The sequence below is a fragment of the Leopardus geoffroyi genome, chromosome E1 (genome assembly GCF_018350155.1).
Source record: "Leopardus geoffroyi isolate Oge1 chromosome E1, O.geoffroyi_Oge1_pat1.0, whole genome shotgun sequence".
Classification (NCBI taxonomy): Eukaryota; Metazoa; Chordata; class Mammalia; order Carnivora; family Felidae; genus Leopardus; species Leopardus geoffroyi.
The window spans coordinates 21,057,372-21,077,197 of NC_059330.1; the positions used below are offsets into that span (position 1 = coordinate 21,057,372).

The 19,826-nt window shown below is 53.8% G+C and overlaps 1 protein-coding gene across 2 annotated transcripts in view; it reads right to left on the reverse strand.

The window, feature by feature from the left end:
* ASIC2 (acid sensing ion channel subunit 2) overlaps positions 1-19,826 on the reverse strand; it is a 1,016,483-nt gene that overhangs the window by 252,972 nt on the left and 743,685 nt on the right. Inside the window, exon 1 of one of the 2 annotated variants that reach the window (XM_045488089.1) lies at positions 16,600-17,337. The exons of the other annotated variant lie outside the window; for it this stretch is intronic. Within the exon in view, the coding sequence (XP_045344045.1) occupies positions 16,600-17,313 (714 nt within the window). The 5' untranslated portion in view covers positions 17,314-17,337. Of the gene's footprint in view, positions 1-16,599; positions 17,338-19,826 lie in introns of those variants that run through there. 2 annotated transcript variants of the gene reach the window in all.

A 19,826-nucleotide genomic window follows, 5' to 3' on the forward strand; every position in this document is an offset into this window, starting at 1 on the left:
AATCACGGAGGGAGGCAGTAAGCATTAAAAGAGCATTTGCCTTGTGCCAGGGTCCACAAGGAATTTTGCCTGGCCATCTTTTGTCTTCCTCACAACTACTCTGTGGAAACAGGCGGTATTCATACCCATTTAACGGATAAGGAAATGGGGCCCAGAAAATTAATAAAGCACCCAAAGTCAGTTTGGAAGCTGCATTGCTGGAACTTGCCTCTATTACTTCCTGGCTGGATGGCCTTGGGCTAGTTACCTGAGCCTCTGTCTCCTTACCTGGGCAACAGGAATAGCATTCGCTACTCTCAGGCTGACCTCTCAGCCACTGGATGGAGGCCCCTTGTAAACCAGATGGCACGGTGAAGCAAAGTCTGGTCCAGCACCCTGCTTACAGGCAGGCAGAGACGAGCTTCTAGAGAGGAGATTGAGGCCCAGGGATCCCAAGGAGACCCTCACGGACACAGAGCCAACACAAAAGAGGTTGAAACTGAGCCTCCTGCCTCCTGGTGTGGATTCCCAACATTCACTGGTAAGAGGGAGCCTCACTGGGGAGAGGATGAGACACAAGCAGGTATAAATTACTGACAGCAACAGATCTAAATATGGAAATAAGTGACCCTGGATTTCAAGGTCACTGTCTCGTAGCCTTTTTCAATGACACAGGCTCCTAGAACTCACCTACCCTAAGGAAGACTGCATAGATCAGTTAGTCCAGGAACTCTCAACCTCTGGGGAAAAATACCCATGTCCGGGCTCTACCTCAAGCCAATGAAATCAGAACCCCTGGAGGTTGAGCTTGGAGCTCTAGTAACATTTTTTGAAGTGCTCCCAGGTGATTCTAATGTGCAGACAGAGTTGAGAAATAACTGATTTATGATCTCCTTAATTTTCCAGATGTGGACCAGAGGCCCAGAGAGGGACACCTGAGGGCCCAGGGTTGCTCAGTGCTCAGTGGCAGAGTGAAGACTCTAGTCTCCTGGACACCAGCTGGGGTTCTTCCTCTGCTCCCTTTACCTCTGATCATAGGGACCAGGCCATCCTGGTGTCCCCCTTATGCCTGAGATCTTTCAGACGGAAGGTCCCCCTTCCCCCGGCCCCACTTTCCTAATTCTCTCCTCTCCTCCAGCATCTCACGTCTCTCGAGAGAGTCCTGGGCACCTGGGAGGCCCGAGCTGAGTCACATCCTACGAGTGTGCACCTGGGCTGGTCTACACCACTGCAAAACGAAATGGCGAACTGAGGCAATTACCTAATGTATTAGCAAGCCGGTCCCTGCGGCACTCCTGTGAGCCAAAGTAATAAATACAAAATGGTAATTTCTCTCTGGAAGCCTGGCTCCGGCCTCCCACTCAATTCCCCTCCCACCCAGAAGTCATATACCACTGCCTGGTTGTCCTCTCCTGCATGGGGTGGCAGTGATTCGGAGTTATTTAAATATCTTGGGTAAAACTTGCTTGTCAAAACCTGAATCATCCTACAGAAGTCTCAGTTCTCCTCTACAGCTTACTTGTCTGGCCAGAACAGATTCTTCTAGCCTTCAGTGGGAAGTAATAAAAATGCCGTACAGGTATTAATTAATGACTCCAAGCGGCTCACAACTTTGCGTATGTTAGTATCAGCCCTGGAAAGAAAGTGAGAAGCTCTCAGTTGTAGCTCAGACTTGGTCTCTTACTGACTTTGTGACCTTTGTGACTCTACTTGCCTGGGATTTGCAAGTCTTCTACCTTCCCTGAGAGCTGTTTGGCAAATCCAGAGGATGGATGTGAAACCGTTTGCACAGGCTCCAGCAATATCTTCCCACGGTCACACAGCTAGCATGTGGGGAAGTCAAGACTTGAAGCCAGAGCCCTTAGTCTTAACCACTGTGCATTAGAGCATCTCAGGGCATCAGAGGCTACGTGCCTCCCAAGAGGAGGAGGACCTAATTCTTCCCTGCACGGAGGCACCGGGAAGGGGGGAAGATGATAAAGCTGAGTCTTGAAGGATGAGGACGAGCTTTCCAGGAAGACAAGAGGGTTGCAGGACATCTCGGGCCGAGGGGACAGCAGGTGAAATGTGGCAGAATGCATGATGTGCGGGGGTGAGGTCTTGGAGCTTACTGGGTGCTTGGTTTCATCTTGCAGTGGGGAACCACATGGCAACTTTAAGGAGGACAGATTCTCAGAATAAAGATAACAGACAGCTAGTTGAGTTTTTCAGCACTAAGCTGGAGAGGCCATTGAGGGTTTAGCCTGTTGCTTGGCTATAGGATATGCAAGGGCAAGGAGACGGAATTGATGACTTTGAGTGGATTCACTTTCATCTCCTTAGAGCCAGCATGGTACCCGGTATACAGAAGGCACTCAACGAATGTGTGAATGGATAGTTGAATCTGAGAGTCAGTGAAGGAATAAAAGGGTGAGCAAAGGAATGAATGACTGAATTAACAAGTGAGGGTATGAATGAGTGAATCAAACGAATCGCCCAAGGCATGATCTGGAAGTAGCCTTTGTAATTCTAACAATTCCAATGGCCTCCTAGCAACAAAAGCTCAGGCTTCCAGCTGCATTACCTAGGAACGTCCTGTTATTGGCAAGACTCTTTCAAATTGAAGGCTTCTCCCAGTCAGTGGCAACACACCGCACAAAGACAAAGATTGATTACTGTGATCAAGCTAAAGGCTGTCCTTCTTGGACTACACCTTTCACGGACGGGTCCAGTGATATCCACAAAATCAGCAAAGGGTGCAGAAATGCCTCGTGTCAGCTCGTCCTCGTGGGGAAACTCATTTTGGAGGTATGTCACTCCATTGCCATTTCTCCATTCACACGGTCTCCCTAAATGACTAGTCATTTCAGCATCATATAAAGATAAAGGAAAAGAGTTATCTTTAATCGTCGTGCTGTCTGCATTTCTAAGCTGCAGGTCTAGTCTGGAAGAAGGGGCTTTGCTCTTCAGGGCAGGGTTCAGGGTAAGGTGGTCCCTTCTTCCCCTCTTACTCCACACTGCCTTTTCCTCCAGCCTTATAGAGCCTTCCTACTTACAATGTGGTCTGTGCACCTGAGTCATCAGCATTACTTGGGAGCTTGTCGGGAATGCAGAGTCTGAGGTCCACCTATGAACCAGAACCCGCATTTCAGCAATATCCACAGGTGACTCTGATGCACATAAGTTACTGAAGTTTGAGAAACTCTGTCTGCAGCAGACCCAGACACCTCCAAGCTAAGAATTCAACTCTCTAGACTGGGTTTTACAAAGCCTTCCTAAAGGATCATGGAAGACTTCCCCCAGGAGGTGACAGTGATAGACCCTTGCATAAGGGGCACACAGATTTTGTCTCCAAGTTTTGACTCACCACCATGGGCAGGGGAAGTACCAGAGTGGGAGTCCGAACTGACCTGGCTCTGGTACTAGGTAGATGACCTTGGGCAGCTCAGTTCTCCCTCTGCGCCTTTATTGTCCCATCTGTAAATTGGGAACAATACTTTCCTTTTTCTGTAACGCAGTTATCATGAAGACAAACAGAGGTGTTTGCAAGCCCTCTGTGAAACAGAGAGGCAGGTGAGGGGCCTGTTTTCAGTGTGGACAACCAGCCACTTGGACCTGACACCTTAGAAGATGAATAAGGAAAATCCATCTGGGTGTCAAAGGTGTAAGACCTTGCCGTCATGAAGATTAATCAGCAGAGGAACGTGGTGCTAATAATTAACCAGGATGTAGCACTCCAAAGAAAGGGCCCGGCCACGCTGGTCTCACTGAGCTGCCCTTAGACAGAGATTTGCAATTGGATTTTTGAGACTGTGGGTTTTTTTTTTTCCTGCTTACTTGGAGTTATTTTTTAAAGGAGAGCTCAGCCTAAGGACCTAAGGCTACATTGCATTAGCATTCCGAAGGTCAATATTTCCAGAACTGCCAGAATCATGTTGTTCTCTCACATTGTGTGGGTGAGAGAGGCAGCCCCATTCTGGAAGGAGCCAGATGTACTCGCAGAACAAAAAACAGACCAGGAGCTGAATCTCTAGTGCTGGAAGGAAGGAGTCCCCCACCTCCACCCCAGAGACCTTTAGCTTGCCGTTCCCTCTGTCATGAATGCTTTTCCCCAGATCCCTGAGTGGCTGCCCCTTCTCAGCAAAGATGACATCTCCTCAGGGAATCAATCCTTCCCTACCCCTGTCTTCAAATAGCTTCCTGCCATTCTCTAGCACGTCTTTAACTGTTTCTCTCCACAGCATTTATTTGTTTATTTGTATGTTATCTGTGCCACCCTCTACCCCTAACACAATGTTCTCCTGAGATCCTCAATCGCCTGGAGTTGTGTGTTAAAAATACATTGCTGGACCTCTCCCCTGTGAATTCTGACTCAGAGGTCCTGGGTTGAGGCCAGGGATGTTTAAACAAGGCTTCCCGATGATTCTGATCATCATGGAGATCATTCGTGGGACTCTAGAACATGAGCTCCGTGAGGGAAGGACCCTGTCCATTTCCCCCATATGGCACATCTAATACGATGCCCCCTGCACACAGGCTCCCGACAACTCTTCACGGAATGGGTTAATGAATGACCGAAGGAGTCCACATATATCTTGGTGGTACCAATCCTTTCTCCTGCTGCGGCCATTCAGTATCCAGACGGAGCACTTGTTACCTGTGAGGAATGGCACTAGGTGCTGGGGCAGCCACGAGACGGAGCCAGGAGTGGCCCCTGCCCTCAGGAGGTGATGATCTGATGACAGGAAACTGGCTATATGAAGAGGGTTGCAATAAAAGACTAAGAGAGGAAAGGGCCTTAAGAGCAGCATGAGCAAAGTGAGTCTCAGCTGATCGAAAGGATGAGCCCCTTGCTTTCTGGATGGTTTACACTGGAGGAGTGGCCGGGAATAACCTCAGAAAAGGTGGGAAATTTTTCAGACGGTACTTTTGCTTCATGGGTTTGTTTGCATTAGTTAGACCTGCATGTGGTTAAAACATTCAGACCACAGGAAAAGCGCAGGCAAGAAGCCAAGCTTCTTCTACCCACCCTGCCCATCCGCCCCTTCCCCTAGTCGGAGGCAGGCCGCATCAGACCTCATGCCCGCTTCCCCGGCATTTTCAGTGCACATCTAAGCACACGGCCTGTAGAACAGACTGGGCTTGCAGGCAGAGACGGCAGATCGGGCATCCAAGACAGCAGCCCGAATAAATGCACGGAACTTGAAAAAAAAAGATGAGCACCTCCCAAGTGACTTGGCTTTGTGACTCAGGGGCGACAAGAACCTCTGATTCCAGACGGGTGGGAAGAGGGAGGTGAGACAAGGTAATAGGTAGCTTCCCACCTCACTGGCTGGAGAAGATGCTTGGAGCAGGTGACAGGGGAGGGGAAGCGGTGAGGGAGGTAGCTGGAGATCAACGGAAATCAAATATGCAAGACGCGATCTTCTAAGAACGTGACGAACAGATCTCCATCACCATTCCCCATTGACCTTAGGAGCTTTGGTTGTGTCACCTGTAAAACGGATGTAACAGTACGGTCCCCAAGAGCAGTGTCATGAGGGCCAAAGAAGACAGATGGGAGGCACAGAGCCGGCACACAGTAGGCCTGCCCTGCCTTATCTCTGCTCCCTTATCCCACCTCCTGCCAACCAACCATTACGCCCAAGTTGGTGGCAACACCTCTGTAGAGGCCTTCGCCGACCCCAGCTCTGTCGTTTATTCTGGCAAGTTTCTAGTTGCTCTCCAAGCCTCGGCTTTCTTGTCACTGCTTTCGTGGTGCCCCAGCGAGCAGAGCTATAGTGACAGTCAAGCCTTCACGTGTCACCCCAGGCACACAGGCCACCCACCTAGCTCCCGCCCATTCGTTCCCCTTTCTCCTCAGTGTGTCAGCTAATGCAGCTCCTTGGCCACAGGGATGGTGCTCTTGCCTTCCCAAAGACTTGATAACAGCAGATCGGAGCCTGAGACCCTCACCCCAGGCTGGCATTTTAAAAACAAACCTACTTAGATGTGAAATATGCAGTCGTGCTTCTCTGGCTGGTTAAAATATTTGATGCTCATTGAATATTCAACCACAGAAAAAGGCTCTCACTCCATGTACTGTCAAAAATGTAATGTAATTATAGCGATGTTAAATATCCCCAGCTGTTCTGAGATATTTGAATCTTAAATCAAGCCTGACTGTACACACCCCGGGGTTACAGCTGGAGATCTACACCAAGTACCTTACAAGCGCAGAGTTGGGGAGGTGAGAACTCGGGGTTAGGGTCTCCAAGCCCATCTGTTACATCTGGGTTTCACCCTCAACACGGATATAAGCGCCCCCAACCCGAGCTGGAGGCAGCATCGCCAAAGAGATCTATGTTCCTCACCAGGGCTGTGCAAACCGGCAGGTCATAAGCATCTATCCAAATAGTCTTTCAAATCCATGGGCAGGGAGCATAAAGAGAGTGTAAAATAAACGGTAATAAAGTGAATAAACACGCGTCTCACTCCAGAGCCTTTGAGGTGCTTCTATAAATCAAATTCTTGCCATAATTTGCTCTGTGAGACTGTGCTGAGAAGCAGCATCAAACCTCATCTGCTTTCCTGAGCAGCAGGCTTAGATTTATGGATGTGAGTTCACAGTGGATGCCCGTGCCATTTCAAAGTGGGAAAATAATTTTCGTTGGGAGGGGTTCCAAGAGAAGATTAAACCCTTCACTTTCAGAGATCAGAGTATCAACAACTTTCAGATCAGATATGCCACTGGAATCAGAAGGGGATGGTCAGCATACATATTTTGGAAAAAGACTAAGTTCTCCGAGGAGGAAGCAGATACTGCTGTGGCATAAAAGCATCATCTATAGGCTTAAGCACAAATATCCTCAGGGTCTTTCAAGTTGCCCCGGTGACTTTCAATGTGACCTTGACCAACTCATTCTTTCTGATTTTTTTTTTTTAATGTTGGTTGGGGTACTCAAGGGGGGAAGAGACCCTAAAAGGCCTTGACCTACCCATAGAGGTGGGGCATGGAAACTACAGGAGGTTCTTGGCTGAAACTCTGGCGATACAGAGAAGGCCATAGTTAGAACGTTCTTCTTCCGGGACCTGGAAGTCTCCCTCAAAAGGAGTGAGCGCTGTCACCTGTTAATAATGCTGACGAGGATGGCAGTGATAGCTTACATTTACATTTCTATACCAGTAACCACTGGTATTACAGTCAAGAGAGTAGGGCCACTTTCTGAATTGATACTCAACTTTTATCCACCAGCGCTAGACCATAGCTGGCTCTTAATATGTAATTTTTGGATGGATTATATGTTGCCTGTAAGTCTCAGAACAACCCTGCTTGGAAGGTGTGATCTCTGTCCCACAAATAAGGAAACAGAGTCTCAGTGAAGGTAAGCAACTCCCCAAGAGACACTCAGCAGGGACCTGGAGGACCTGGGCTTTGAACTTGAGGGTCTCTAAAACCTGAAACTGCCTCCTTCCTGGTCCTCCAACCACCTCCTGTCTAAGTCTGGGCTCCAAGTTCCCAATCTTGCATGAATGTAAGCATGGTTAAAATATCTCACGTTGACCATTTTTGAACCTAGCTACATGGTTGTTCCAGGTTATTTTATTTTCGTCGTTTTGGGACAGCCCCTGATCCAAACCTACCCAGCCTAGTTCACTATGTGGGATCAGGTGTGTAGCAGAGGGAGTTCTGTACAACAAACGAGGCCTATGTGAGTTTTCTGTTGCTGCTGTTACAAACTACCACAAACTTAGTAGCTTCGAGCAACACAAATTTATCAGTGTAGAGTTCTGGAGGGCAGAAGTTTCCTCCAGAAGGTGGAGGTGTCAGCAAGGCTGCATTCCTTCTGGAAGCTCTGGGGGAGAAGGTTTCCTTGCCTGTCCAGCTTCTAGAGACCACCTGCTTTCCTTGACTCGTGGCCCCTTCCTCCACCTTCAAAGCCATCAATGCAGTGTCTTCAAATCTCTTTCTGACTTCTGGTCTCTGATTCCATGGTTACATCTCCTTCTTTGACTCTGATGCTCCTGCCCCCCTTATAAGGAAGCTGGTGATTATGTTGAGCCTACTAGATGATCTAGGATAATCTCCCCATCTCAAAACCCTTGACTTGATTATCTGTGAATCCCCTTTTGCTCCTTAAGGTAGCGTATTTAGAAGTTCCGGGGATGAGGATGCGGCCATCTTTGATTGGCCATTACTGGGCCAATCACGATGGCCTTTGCATTGTGGTTTGATTGACACGCTGGCGGGGCCAGAGTAAACAATCACATTCCATGTGCACATTCAGCAACCCAGCGACTCGGACATGACTGCCAGAGCCTGCTGATGCCTCCTTCTCAGCATTCATGGGACTTCAAGAGCCCACAGCATTGCCCCTCAAAGTGTGGTCCATGGACCAGCAACATCTGCATCACACGGGAGCTTTCAGAAATGCACATCTCAGGCCCTGTTCCGGACCCACCCAATCAGGGTCTCTGCAGGGAGCCCAGGAATCTGGGTGAGCTCAGGTTTGAGAAGCATAGGCCTACGGGGCTCTCCATTCATCTACAGCGAATTGGAGAATGCTGGAACTGACCTGCCTGGGAAGGAGGGGAGGTCTCTGGGCAGAGATCAGGAAGGAAATCAGCACCTCTTCTCAGCAGCCAGTTTTAGCACTGATCCATCTGCAAGGCACTCGGGGGCCCATTGCTTTTCCCCTAAGAAAATCTTCCAGGGCTTTTAAACCCTTTTAAGTCCACCCGGGAGCAGGAACAGAGGAGCTGGGGAAGAAGAGATATATAGGAGCCTTAGGAGATCTGGCGGGTCATAAGCATCTGAATTCAAATGGAGATCTGAATGCAAATTCTGGCCGGTTCTTTTCCTGGGCCACGTGACCCTGGGCAAATCACTCCTCCTGTCTGAAGTGAGGCAGGCAATAGGGTACAGTCCACATCCTCCATTGTTGCGGGGATAAAATGAGACGGTAACGTATAGCATGATATCCTATCCAGGTTGGAAATGCAAGTTTGCTGGCTGAAGCTGGACGGGGGGTTTCTTTTTGGGAACAACTCTGATATAGTGCCAAGAGCACTGACTTTGGAACCCAAAGATCCAAGTTTCTGTCTCTGACCTTGGGCAAGTTGCCAAACCGCTTTGCACCTGTTTCCTTATCTGTACCAGGGAGAGAAGAAGACTTCCTTTCCGGTCTGTTGCCAGGCTGAGATAAACTAATGAATGTAAAAGTGCCTGGCAGAGAGTCATAGCCCAATAAGTGTGTGTGGAATCAGGGGAAACAATTTACTAGGCAAATTAATAGTATACACAGTGGTGTCTGGGGAGATATTTGACATGCTCAGGAGAACAAACTTCCCCAGTACGTTAGCAGCCTCTATTTGTTTTACCAACAAGTCATGTTCCAATTACGTGTGAGTCGTCTCTTTGTTAGCACAGGTCTGAGCTGGATCTCAGTTTGGCAACATTTCCTTAGCCAGGACTACAAGTTACCAATGTCCTTGAAAGAATGAAAATAGTCATTTAGTTCTGCTTATGGCCACGTTAAGACTCGTCACAACTCCTCGGGGGGCCCAGGTAGCTCAGTTGGTTAAGCATCTGACTTCGGCTCAGGTCATGATCTTGTGGTTCGTGGGTTCAAGCCCCACATCAGGCTCTGTGCTGACAGCTCAGAGCCTGGAGCCTGCTTTGGATTCTGTGTCTCCCTCTCTCTCTGCCTCTCTTCTGCTCTCTCTCTCTCAAATGAATAAACATTAAAAAAATTAAAAAAAAAAAAAGACTTGTCACAACTCCTGATGACGCTGTGTGGCTGATGGACTGGGAGGATGCACGTCTGTCCCTGCTCCTGTGCTCTGAGAAGCAGTCTTTTCTTCTCGGGGTTGCCGGCCTTAGAACCCAGGATGACTTCCAGGGCCCACACAAATCCGCAGCGAAAGAGACTTCAAGCGACGGTCTGAAAGGTTGTGACGGATACCCTCTACAGAAGGGTTGGTTCCTAGCAGCATCTCTGAGTGTTGGCACAATAGCATCATAGAAAAGGAAAAGAACATCAGCTTTGGAGCTGGACCGACCTTTGTTCGAATCCACACTCTGCTGCCCTCCAGCAGTGACTTTGTGCCTCCCCAAGCCTCAGTTTTCTCATCTGTAAAATGGGCTCCAGGACACCCATTCGATGCTGGTGAAACTGACAGGAATGTTTACATAACAGGTGCCCAATACAAACCCTGGGCCGTCACATGCCCAGTAGCTCTTTTCAGCCCCCATCACCCTGATGAAGCACACGGTCCTCTGCAGGCCTTCTTACCAGAAAGAGAGAAAATTCATTGTCGTCTTTGTGGCCCACTGCTTGGCACACAGTAGGCACGCAGTGCATGTTGGTTGGTTGAATCTCTGAGCAGCTGATCCAAGCGAATCACTTAGGAGAATCAAAGCGATGGATGTATAACCAAACGGCCTCGTTATTCCTGCGGCCCTCCTCAATTAGACAGGCATCTGACTGACGCGTTCATGACTGGCCACAGTGGCCCCCAAATAGCCACTATCAGAATCAGCCTGACGTTGGTCAATTTGGACATCTCCAGACCTGAGCAGAGTTTACATTCGATTCCCTAAACTAATTTCCCCAAAGTAAAATCACTGGTAGAGTTCTTTTCATGTTCCTTGTATAAATGTCTATTTAATCACCATCCTGTCTCCAGCACTCCAATAACGTGTACATTTCCCTCTTAATCACTGGTTCAGCTCTGCAAAGAAACGAAATGGTTGGCCGAAAAGCTCAGGCCATCTGCAATAGTTAAGCCCTATTTTCCCCTGACCGATCACTTGGATGGAGGACTTCTCAGCTAAGTCCCTTTGGTCATTTGGCACGTGCCCTCATTTCACAGAGGAAGATCCTGAGGCCAGAGTCACTGAGGCTGCATTGGTCTTCCCACTGCACACAACCCCCCCCACCCCCACCCCCCGCCCCCATGCTGCTCCTTCATCGAGCTCCACAGCGTGCATCCAGCTGCATGCACCTTTGTGGTCATGAGGACTTGGGTTCGAATTCCAGCGCTGTCATCTGCTGGCTCTGTGACTCCAGGCAGACTACAGTCCCCCCCCCCCCCCACCAACCCCACCGAGAGCTGCAGTTCCCTATCCATAAAGTGCGAACGATCACACAACCTTTTAGGGTTATCCCGAGAACGGAGATGGCAAGAGGTACACACCCAGCCCGGGCCTGGAGTATCACAGCTGCCCAGCACTACTTGACTTCGTCCTTCACTCAGAACACTCACCGCAAGTAATAATAATGGAAATAGCTCACATTTATTGAGTCCTTTACTTGGTGCCAGAAACTGTTGTAAGCATTTTACATGTATTAGCTCGTTTATTCGTCTTTTCTCCAAAGGCAAAAGTATCTTTCTTGCCTCCCTAAAGCCATCCATCCTCACAACTGCTGTAGGGCCTGGCCTAGCACCATTTCAACAGAATTTGCTGATTTTAAACAATATGTTGCTAGAATGATTTCTTGTTTTCTGTCGCTGGCTCAGAGCAGCCAGCCTGCTTGCTGTGACAAAATGGGATGAAACCAAATGCTGTTTCCTTGGCTTTTAGTACATACGACTAGTCCAAAATCTGGACTCAAGGTTGACCCCAGCACAAGGGGGTGAGCGATGGGGGAAAAGTGCAGGGAGGGGTGGCCCTGATGGAGGTAGGAATGGGGGTGGGCCACAGATGACACAGATAGGGACACTCCATGGTCTAAGAGCCAGTAGCGGAAGGAGTCAGAGATTTGCTACAAAGTTAAAAAAACCAGTTTGGCCCCCAAACATCACGCCATTGCATTATCACAGGGTCCGCTCTACTCCTCAGCACCTCCAGCCCCTCCCTCCAGGTGCCCTGAACCACTCTCAGGATCTAGAAGCCTGTGTTCTATCTTATCTGCACTCTCGTTTGTACATGCTGTCCCCTCTCTCTGAAATCCCCTCCCTCCTTCCTTGTCTGCCTTGGAACTCCTACTGATGCTTCAAGACTCAGCTCAGATATCACTGCCTCCAGGAAGCCATCAGAGAGGTCCCCAGTCTGACCGAGGTACTCCCCTAAGCTCACCTAGCAGCTCCGCGCTCCTTCCCGGTATCTCCACACACCTCTTTCCTCAACAAGAATGAATGGAGGACACACTGCGAGCTTTATTTAGTTCTATAGCCCCCAGCAGCTAGTATAGAGCTTGACATACAGTTGACACTCAACAGACGCTGGGTGACTGAGTGAATGAACCAGGAAATGAGCATATTCCCACTCAGAGAAGCGGTCATGATAAGATATGATAATTACATTAAGAATAATTAATCACTGCTACCCCCAGATACTGTGCCAGTCTCTTTATCCAGATTATACAACAGCTCTCATACACTGAGCACCGGCTGCTATGCAAGAGCCGGCCAGCGTCTGCACACATGTTATCTTCAGCCCAGCAGTGTGGGGCAGGGCTGCCCGAGGCACACAGCTAGAAAGGGGCAGTGCCTGAGGCCCAAGCTAGGTCTGCCCGACACATCCCCCTGAACCGTGCCTCCTGCCAGAGAGGGTCCACTGCTCTTGGTTCTTCACGCTGCAGACCCTCAACAGCGTCTGTCAGCCCCTGCTCCCAACCCCTCAGTCCCTCTTTGCAGGCGCCAGTCCCAGATAGCTCGGCGCCCTGTCCACTCCCTGGGAAGGCTCCCCTCCACCCCCTCCCCCACCCCAGGACAACCCAGAAGGGCCAGGGTGTGTTGAGCCCGAGGTCCACAGCTGGTGCCAGGGAAACAAACGGGCATTCGGAAGCGGGAGCTGCTTTGTCTGGCAGCGGAGCGATTAACCCTTGAGCAGCAGCAACAAACAGAGCGGCTGCAAATAAACACATCCCAAATGGGCCTGGAGAATAAAGGCCAACTGACACCTCTCCACCATACGCGTCTCTCCCTTGCCAAGTTTATTTCCAGAGGTGATACAAGCTAGATGGAATGAGGCTTTGGGGGCAGCCAGCATACTCCCCCAAAGGCTTCTCCTGAAGCCCCATTCTCCACCTGTTGCACTGGTCCTCTTAGGGGTTGGGAAGCAGAGGGATCGCGGTGCTCAGCAATGCTGCTCCCCACTCTCTCCCCCTCCAACCCCAAAAGGAATAAATGCCCAGAAACTGCCTGGGCATTTCCTTACGAGAAATGCCTTCCACTGGTGTTTCTGGGAGAAATTAAGCCAAGAGTCTTGGAGCGGGGCATCCAGGACAACAAGGAGTCTTGGGGGGTACCTGGTGAAGGAATTCATTCCCCAGACCTTTCCTCAACACTTACTACGTGTTGGGCTCTGTGTTGGGTGCTGGAGAGATCAGGGGAGTCAGACATGACTTCTGCCGGGGTCTGGAGGCGGGGAGACAGACACAGACCAGTAGGTAGGTGTGAGGGCTGACATCCAAATGGGGTGGTAAAGGGGCAGAAAAGAGGAAGGTATCAGTTGCTTGGTGATGAGAGGGGCAGAGTGGGGCAGTCAGGACAGGCTCCAAAGTAGGAGAAACCCCCAGGGCTGGATGCTGAAGGATGACTCGTGTCCTGGGGCAGTCAAAGCAGTCTGTGTGTGTGTGGTGGCGGGGGGGTGGGGAGGGGGGGACTTACAGCAGCAGAGAAAGGCAGAGAGGCCTGGGGAGCAGTAATCCAGACATTGGGAAGCCTGTTGGCAGAGTTTAAGTATGTGGTGCCAGAAAGGGTGTGGCAGGAGGTAAGGCAGGACACAGGTGCAGCACCTGAGAACAGTGGATCCACTGAGGGGTTTTAAGGAGTGGGATGATATGCTTTGAGGGGACCTTTAGGAAGACTACTCTGGCTATAGGGCATGGGATGGGTGCGGAGGGGAAGGACCACGGAGCCGGAGGCCAACAGACCAGTTAGGAGGCTGATGCCATTTCAAGGCAACATTTTTATGGGGGCCAGCACAATTTTCAGAGCTCTTACCTGTGCATATACATGCATTTACACATCTATCTCTCTGTCTGCCTCTCTATCCATCGATCCATCCATCCATCCCTCTACCCACCCGACCATCCATCCATCCATCTATACACTCACAACAAATATAGTATTTTGGTACCTCCACTAGAGGGAGAAGGAAACTAAAGAACAGAGAGGCAAAGCCACTTGTCTGAAGGCGCACAGTAAGTGGGAGGACTTGAACCTCAGCGCAGTTGTGCTGCATGCTCTCAACCACTGCACTATTGTACTACTCCATCAAAGACGACAAAGGCCCGAGTCAGGGGGCCTATGTAGTTAGAGGAAAATATGCCTGATGGGCCAGCTCTGTATCTGATGCTCCCCCCGAAATAGCTTCTGGCTTCCACGGATAGAGGGGTGCAGCCTTTAATGTGAGGTCCTTGGAAAAAAAGCACGAACTGTTAGGGGACTGGAAAGTCCCCGGGGCAGGGTCATGATAGGAAACCACTAGGGGTCCCTTGAGTGCCCAGGAACACATACTTGGGGAAGGGAGGTATTATCCTTTGCTGGGGTGTGTGTGCGCCTGCAAGCTCTTCTGATGAAGGGAGGCAGGGTACCGGCGAGTAAGAGAAGGGTGTACCCCAGTGGGAAGGTGCCTGATCGCTTCAACTCATGGCCGTACGTGCTAGGGAGACTGAGGCCCGGTGGCTTCTGAAGGGGCTGTATGCTTGCCGCAGCAAGCTCCTGTTGCATGGTGGGGTCCCGTAACATGTGGCCAAGGTTATGACCGCCTGCACCACCTGGGGCAGCTCTGCTTTCCACTCTCCCGGCCATGCTCCAAGGCAAGGAGGGATAGGAATTGGTAGGCGTTGGGGAGAGCAAGAGTCCTGCCCAGGGGTCTTCTAATAGAAGAGAGGTCCAGGCTCAGAGAAGAAGGCGACGCGTGGCTTCTGTGTGATGCATCTGATGGCATGCAGAGTTAGACTTTCAACTTGGCTGGCTCTGAGCTTTGGACAGCCTTGAGGAGCCTCATTTTCCTCATCTTTAAAATGGGAATGAAGCTCATTGCTAACACAGAGGTTGTGTGAGTGTCAGATGTGAACACTGGCTGTTAGCATGCCATTCTGCCCTCTTTGCACAGCCATCGTCAGAGATGCACGATTCTATTTGGCAGGCCGTGTCGTACAACTTGAAGCGGGAGCCAGGGGTTGCTGATAACCGAATGGAACGTTGAACTTCAATCTAACTTTAGGGGCTGCTAGTTTGTGGTCAGCCAAACAATAAACAAGGCATCGCTACTCTCTTTCCTTCGTCTCTGTAGAACTCAGAATTGTGTTTGAAGTCTGAAAGGAGTCGCTTAGCAGCACACGTTAACAGCATTTCCTGCTTGCTGAAGCAGGGGAGCCACTAGGTAGGGATTCTTCAAAGGCATGCTGGAAAGCCCAGAAAATAAGGGATGTTTTGGAAGTGGAAGAATCAGGGACGCCCCACATGAACCAAAACAAGGAGGATAAGATTGGAGCCAGGGTCACCATCCTAGACAGGGACTTGCCCAATTAGCCAATCAGAGGCCTGGCCTGCCTGGCATCCGGGCCAACACCTGTTGGAGCAGCCTCATCTCTTTACCATCACAGGAAAAGCTTTGTCAGACACAAGACTCTCAGGGGTGAGGCAAAGGGGCTGGTTAAATCATCATCAGAGCATCGCAAATAAACACACAGCCAACCTTCCCCGCACTAGTGGAAAAACCCAAACCCACCTAAGGGGCATTTACACACGAATGACTGGACAGGCTTGTCCCACGCTGGGGCTTGGCACAAGAACTCCTCCACGGCAGACCGTGCGAGGCAGATACCTTCTGTCTGACAGCTGCATTATCCAGACCCACAGCGTGGGGGAACCAGCACAGCAAATGGTTTACAAACCAGGAGCACAGCTTCTCCTGGCCCCTGCTGTTGGAATCAATATCTCTCTACTAGGCTGCTCTCCCCACTGCAGGGGCGTGGCTCCTCTAGACCAGGGCCCACGCTCAACTCATGGGGTCAAGGGCCCGGCTGATGCCCACGGCGGCTCAAGTCCCCTGGGTGCTTGAGACAGAGCTTTGAAAAAGTAGCAGAAGGGGCTGCCGACGCCTCCACCTCACTGGCTACAGCTTTGGCCTTGGTTAACATCCTGGGCGTTTCCTCCAAAGTTCCCCCTCCTCCCCTCCAGACTCCAAGTGCTTTGGAACTCAGGCATAAGCTGCTTAGAGCAGTGCAGTTCTGCTGATGGCTCATTTTTAAAGAGCTTCCTGATGGTTTCCCCAAAGACAAGCCCACAAGTAAGACGTGCTTCTCTCTCTTCCCATCCCTTCACCGCGGACACAGGGCAGCTGCCTGCAGTCCTGTGAACCTGGGGGTGACGTCCGGGACAAAGAGGGCTAGCACTCACAGAGTGGACCAGAAAGAGCAGAGTTGAGGGTTTGGGGGCTAACACAGGAAGGAGAGAGGCCGGGACGGGCGAGCGAGGCCACCCCTCCTACAGTGGTGTCCAACTTCCCTCAACCTGGAGGTCACGGCTCAGGGGACCTAAGAGCGGGTTCCGCCTGGGCGTCCTGGAATGATGTCACGGCCAGCGGCCTGGTGTCCTGCCTGGGGCGGGGGGGGGGGGGGGGGGGGGAGGGGCGGGGAGGGCCTACTGACTCTGGAGCGTGGGGGAGCAGCGGGGAGCGGGTGCGCGCGGAGGGCAACTCACAGAGGAGAAGTTGTGCGGCCCGCAGAGCTCGCCCCGGTACTTGCAGGAGAGCAGCATGTCCTCGAGCTGGTGGCCCAGGCGGTCCATGAAGGCGGCGCTGATGCCCTCGAAGTGGCGCGGCGGCAGGAAGAGGCGGAAGTCGGCCAGCTTGCGGAACCACTGGCGGCGCGGCTCATCGCCCCGCAGCAGCTCGCTGACCAGCGGGCGTGCGGTGCGGTTGGGCAGCAGCAGCCCGAGCCAGTGGCCGGCGTAGTAGAGGTCCCCCTTGGAGAGGCGCGGGAAGCGCAGGGGGTTGTTGTTGCACACGGTGACGGCGGGGAAGGGCAGCTGGCGGCTCCACTCGCGGTGCACCCGCGTGTGCGACGGGAAGCTGAGCCAGTAGAGCAGGCGGTTCGAGGACCAGGACAGCAGCAAGCCGAGGGACGTGCAGAAGGCCAGCACCCACAGCGCCCGCCGCTGGAAGGAGCCCCCCGCCGCCGTGCGCCCGGCGCACATGTGCCGCAGCCCGTGCAGTTTAGCGCGGCTCAGCGACGGCCGCCCCCTGCGGGCGACCCCCGGCCCCTGCAGCGCCCGCTCGCGTTCGCCGCCCCTGTCGCCCCCGGGCTGCCCGGCCGCCGCCACCGCCGCCGGCGCCGGCTCCTCGCGGGCCATGCGGAAGCGTCCCGGGCCGGTGAGCGCGGCCGCGGGCAGCCGGGCTCCGCCGCTCCGGCTCATTCATTCAGCCCGCGGCTGGCGGCAGCGGCGGCGGCCCCGGCCGGGAGGAGCCGCCATGGGAGTCCGCAGCAGCAGTGGAAGCAGCAGCAGCAGCCGCCGCGCGCAGCCCGCGCCAGGGAAGCGTGCGCCCGAAAGGAGCTCCGGTGGCGCGGCATGCCCGCCCGGCGCCGCCGCCGCCGCCGCCGCCTCCGCGGGCGCCCGCCCGGGACTGAGCGCTGCCTCGGCCCGCCGCCCCTGGCTCTGGCCTCTCCCGAGCGCCGCGCGGGCTCTCCGGGCCCCTAGTCTTCCTGGAGAGTGCCTGGCCCGGCCGCTACCTCTGGAGGGGCCCCACCGGGCGCCGCCTCTCCGGTGCCCGGGCGCTGCGCCCGCCTCCCCTCGTCCTGGACCTCGGGGGACCCTGCGCCGAGTCCCCCCTGCTCCGCCTAACCCCAGCTTTTACGCTGGTCCGGGGAGAGCAGCCACTCGGCCACCATGCCTGATTTGGGCATCCCCAAGGGCCCCGCCAGCCCAGCCGGTAGCCCAGCGGTGCTGGGACCCGGGAGAGAAGGCGCCGGGGAACGAGCGCCCCCAGAGGCGCACCGCGGCTCGGGCGCGGCGGGTGGGGTGGGTGTGTACCGGGGCGAGGGGTCGCCCGGCCCGCTGCTGCGCTCTTTCCCTTCGCGGCGAGACCCGCTCGCGGCTCCTCGGGCTGCGCTCGGCCGAGACCCTCGAAGGCTCCCCGTTAAGTCCCGCGCCGGAGCCCTGCGTGCCTCGCGCCCGCTCTCGCCCGGGGACCGGGGCTTCTCCGGGAGTCCTGCGGGAGGCTGCTCGCTGCTGGGCCCCTTCCGGGCTGCTGGCCAGAAGAAAGTGTCGCTTCTCCCCTCGACTCTCCGGGGTGCCTCGAGTCTCCAGAAAAGCCCGGCCTCGCTGTCCCCTGCCTGTTCTTCTCCCTGCCCCGGCGGCGCCAGGAGCTGGGGACTGCGGAGCCCCGGCTGCACCTCTCGGCGGGGTGACCCGGACTCGCTGTTCCGCGCGTCCTTCTCTCGAGACTCCGAGCCCGCGGCGGCGGCGGCGGCGGCGGCGGCGCCGGCGGCGCCGGCTGAGCTCCTCTCCCGGTTGCCCGGCCCTCCTCCGGGCCCCGGGCGAACTTGGGCAGCGGCCGCGCGACGCTGGCGCGGCTCGGCTTCGAGCACCTGCTCCTCTGCTCGCTGGCCCCACGGCTCCGGGCGGGCGGGGCGGCGGCGGCGAGCGCTGTGCGCTCCTGGAGACGCGGTGCTGACGCGCCCGGCTCCTCCTCGCTGCATTTTAATTCCTGGCCACTGTGGCCGCTGCACACCGAGCGGGAAGCCTCTTGCTGGAGCTGGCCCGGTGGTGGTGGGGTGCACTGCACAGATGTGCCGGGTGTGCGGGCTCGTGGGAGAGGTGTGGGGCAGAGCCGTTGTGTTTATGCGGGGCCGTGTGTGAGAGCACTTCGGAGTAGGAGACGGGCCGTACGGAGTGAGCCGCTGTGTAGTGTGGGCCTGTGCGCAAGTACACAGTGTGTGTGGCGAGGGGAGTCCTGCGCCCAGTACGGGGAGTGTGAACGGGTATTTCTGCCCATTTCCTGCATGTGAGCTTGTTTGCAGACGATGAACTGTGGTTATCTGAGTGTCTAGGACAGCGTGTCTGTGACGGTGTGTGTGTGTGTGTGTGTCCGGGCGCTTAGTGGGTGGTGGGTATGAATGCGTGTGTTGATGGGTGTGCGGATGCATAGCAAGGTTTCTGGGTGTGCTGTGTGCGGTGCGTGCTGTGTGTGCTGTGTGTGTTGAGGTGTGGGAGTGGTGACTGGGCCTCTGGCAAGATGGGCTCTGCCTCTCACGAGCTTCCCAGGGGTGCCCCCCCCGGGGTGCCCCCCCCCCCCCCCCCCCCCCCGCCCCACCACTGGGCTGGGAGCCCTCAGCCAGCACAGCTCTCCCAGGAGGGCAGGAGGGAGGAGTGTCACTTCCCAGGACAGGAGGCTCCATCTCTGCCATTCTCACACCTGGGATCCTGCAGCCAGTTGGCTGACGTTGCCCTTCCCTCCTGGGAAGGCTCAGGGCTTCCACCAACCCCTGGGAACCTTTGGACGTTTTTATTTAGCCTTGAAGCATACAGTGCAGTGCTAACTTCACTTCACAGGTGAGACTGGCAGGCCAAGGACTTGGCCAAGGTAATACAGCCTGCAAGTGGTGGGTTGGGATTCTGCACCCAGGTCCCCAAAGCCCTAGCTCTTTGTACTGCACCCCATGGCCTTACGGTTTGCACTCTCTGGGCCAGGCGCCTTGAGCGCAGGGCTGGAATCCTGCTTCTGCAACTACCTGGCAATGTGTGGTGCGCGGTGGTGCGCGGTGGGTCTCCACCCATACCTCAGATTGACCCCCTGAGGCCTCCCTGGGAGAGCTGACACTTCAGCCCCATTACTCCATGGGATAAAGGAGTTTTCCAGACATTTTCCAGAGAGTGGATTTGATTTTGATAGGGGTTGTGGGATGGGGTGAAAGGATCCCAAAGGTAGC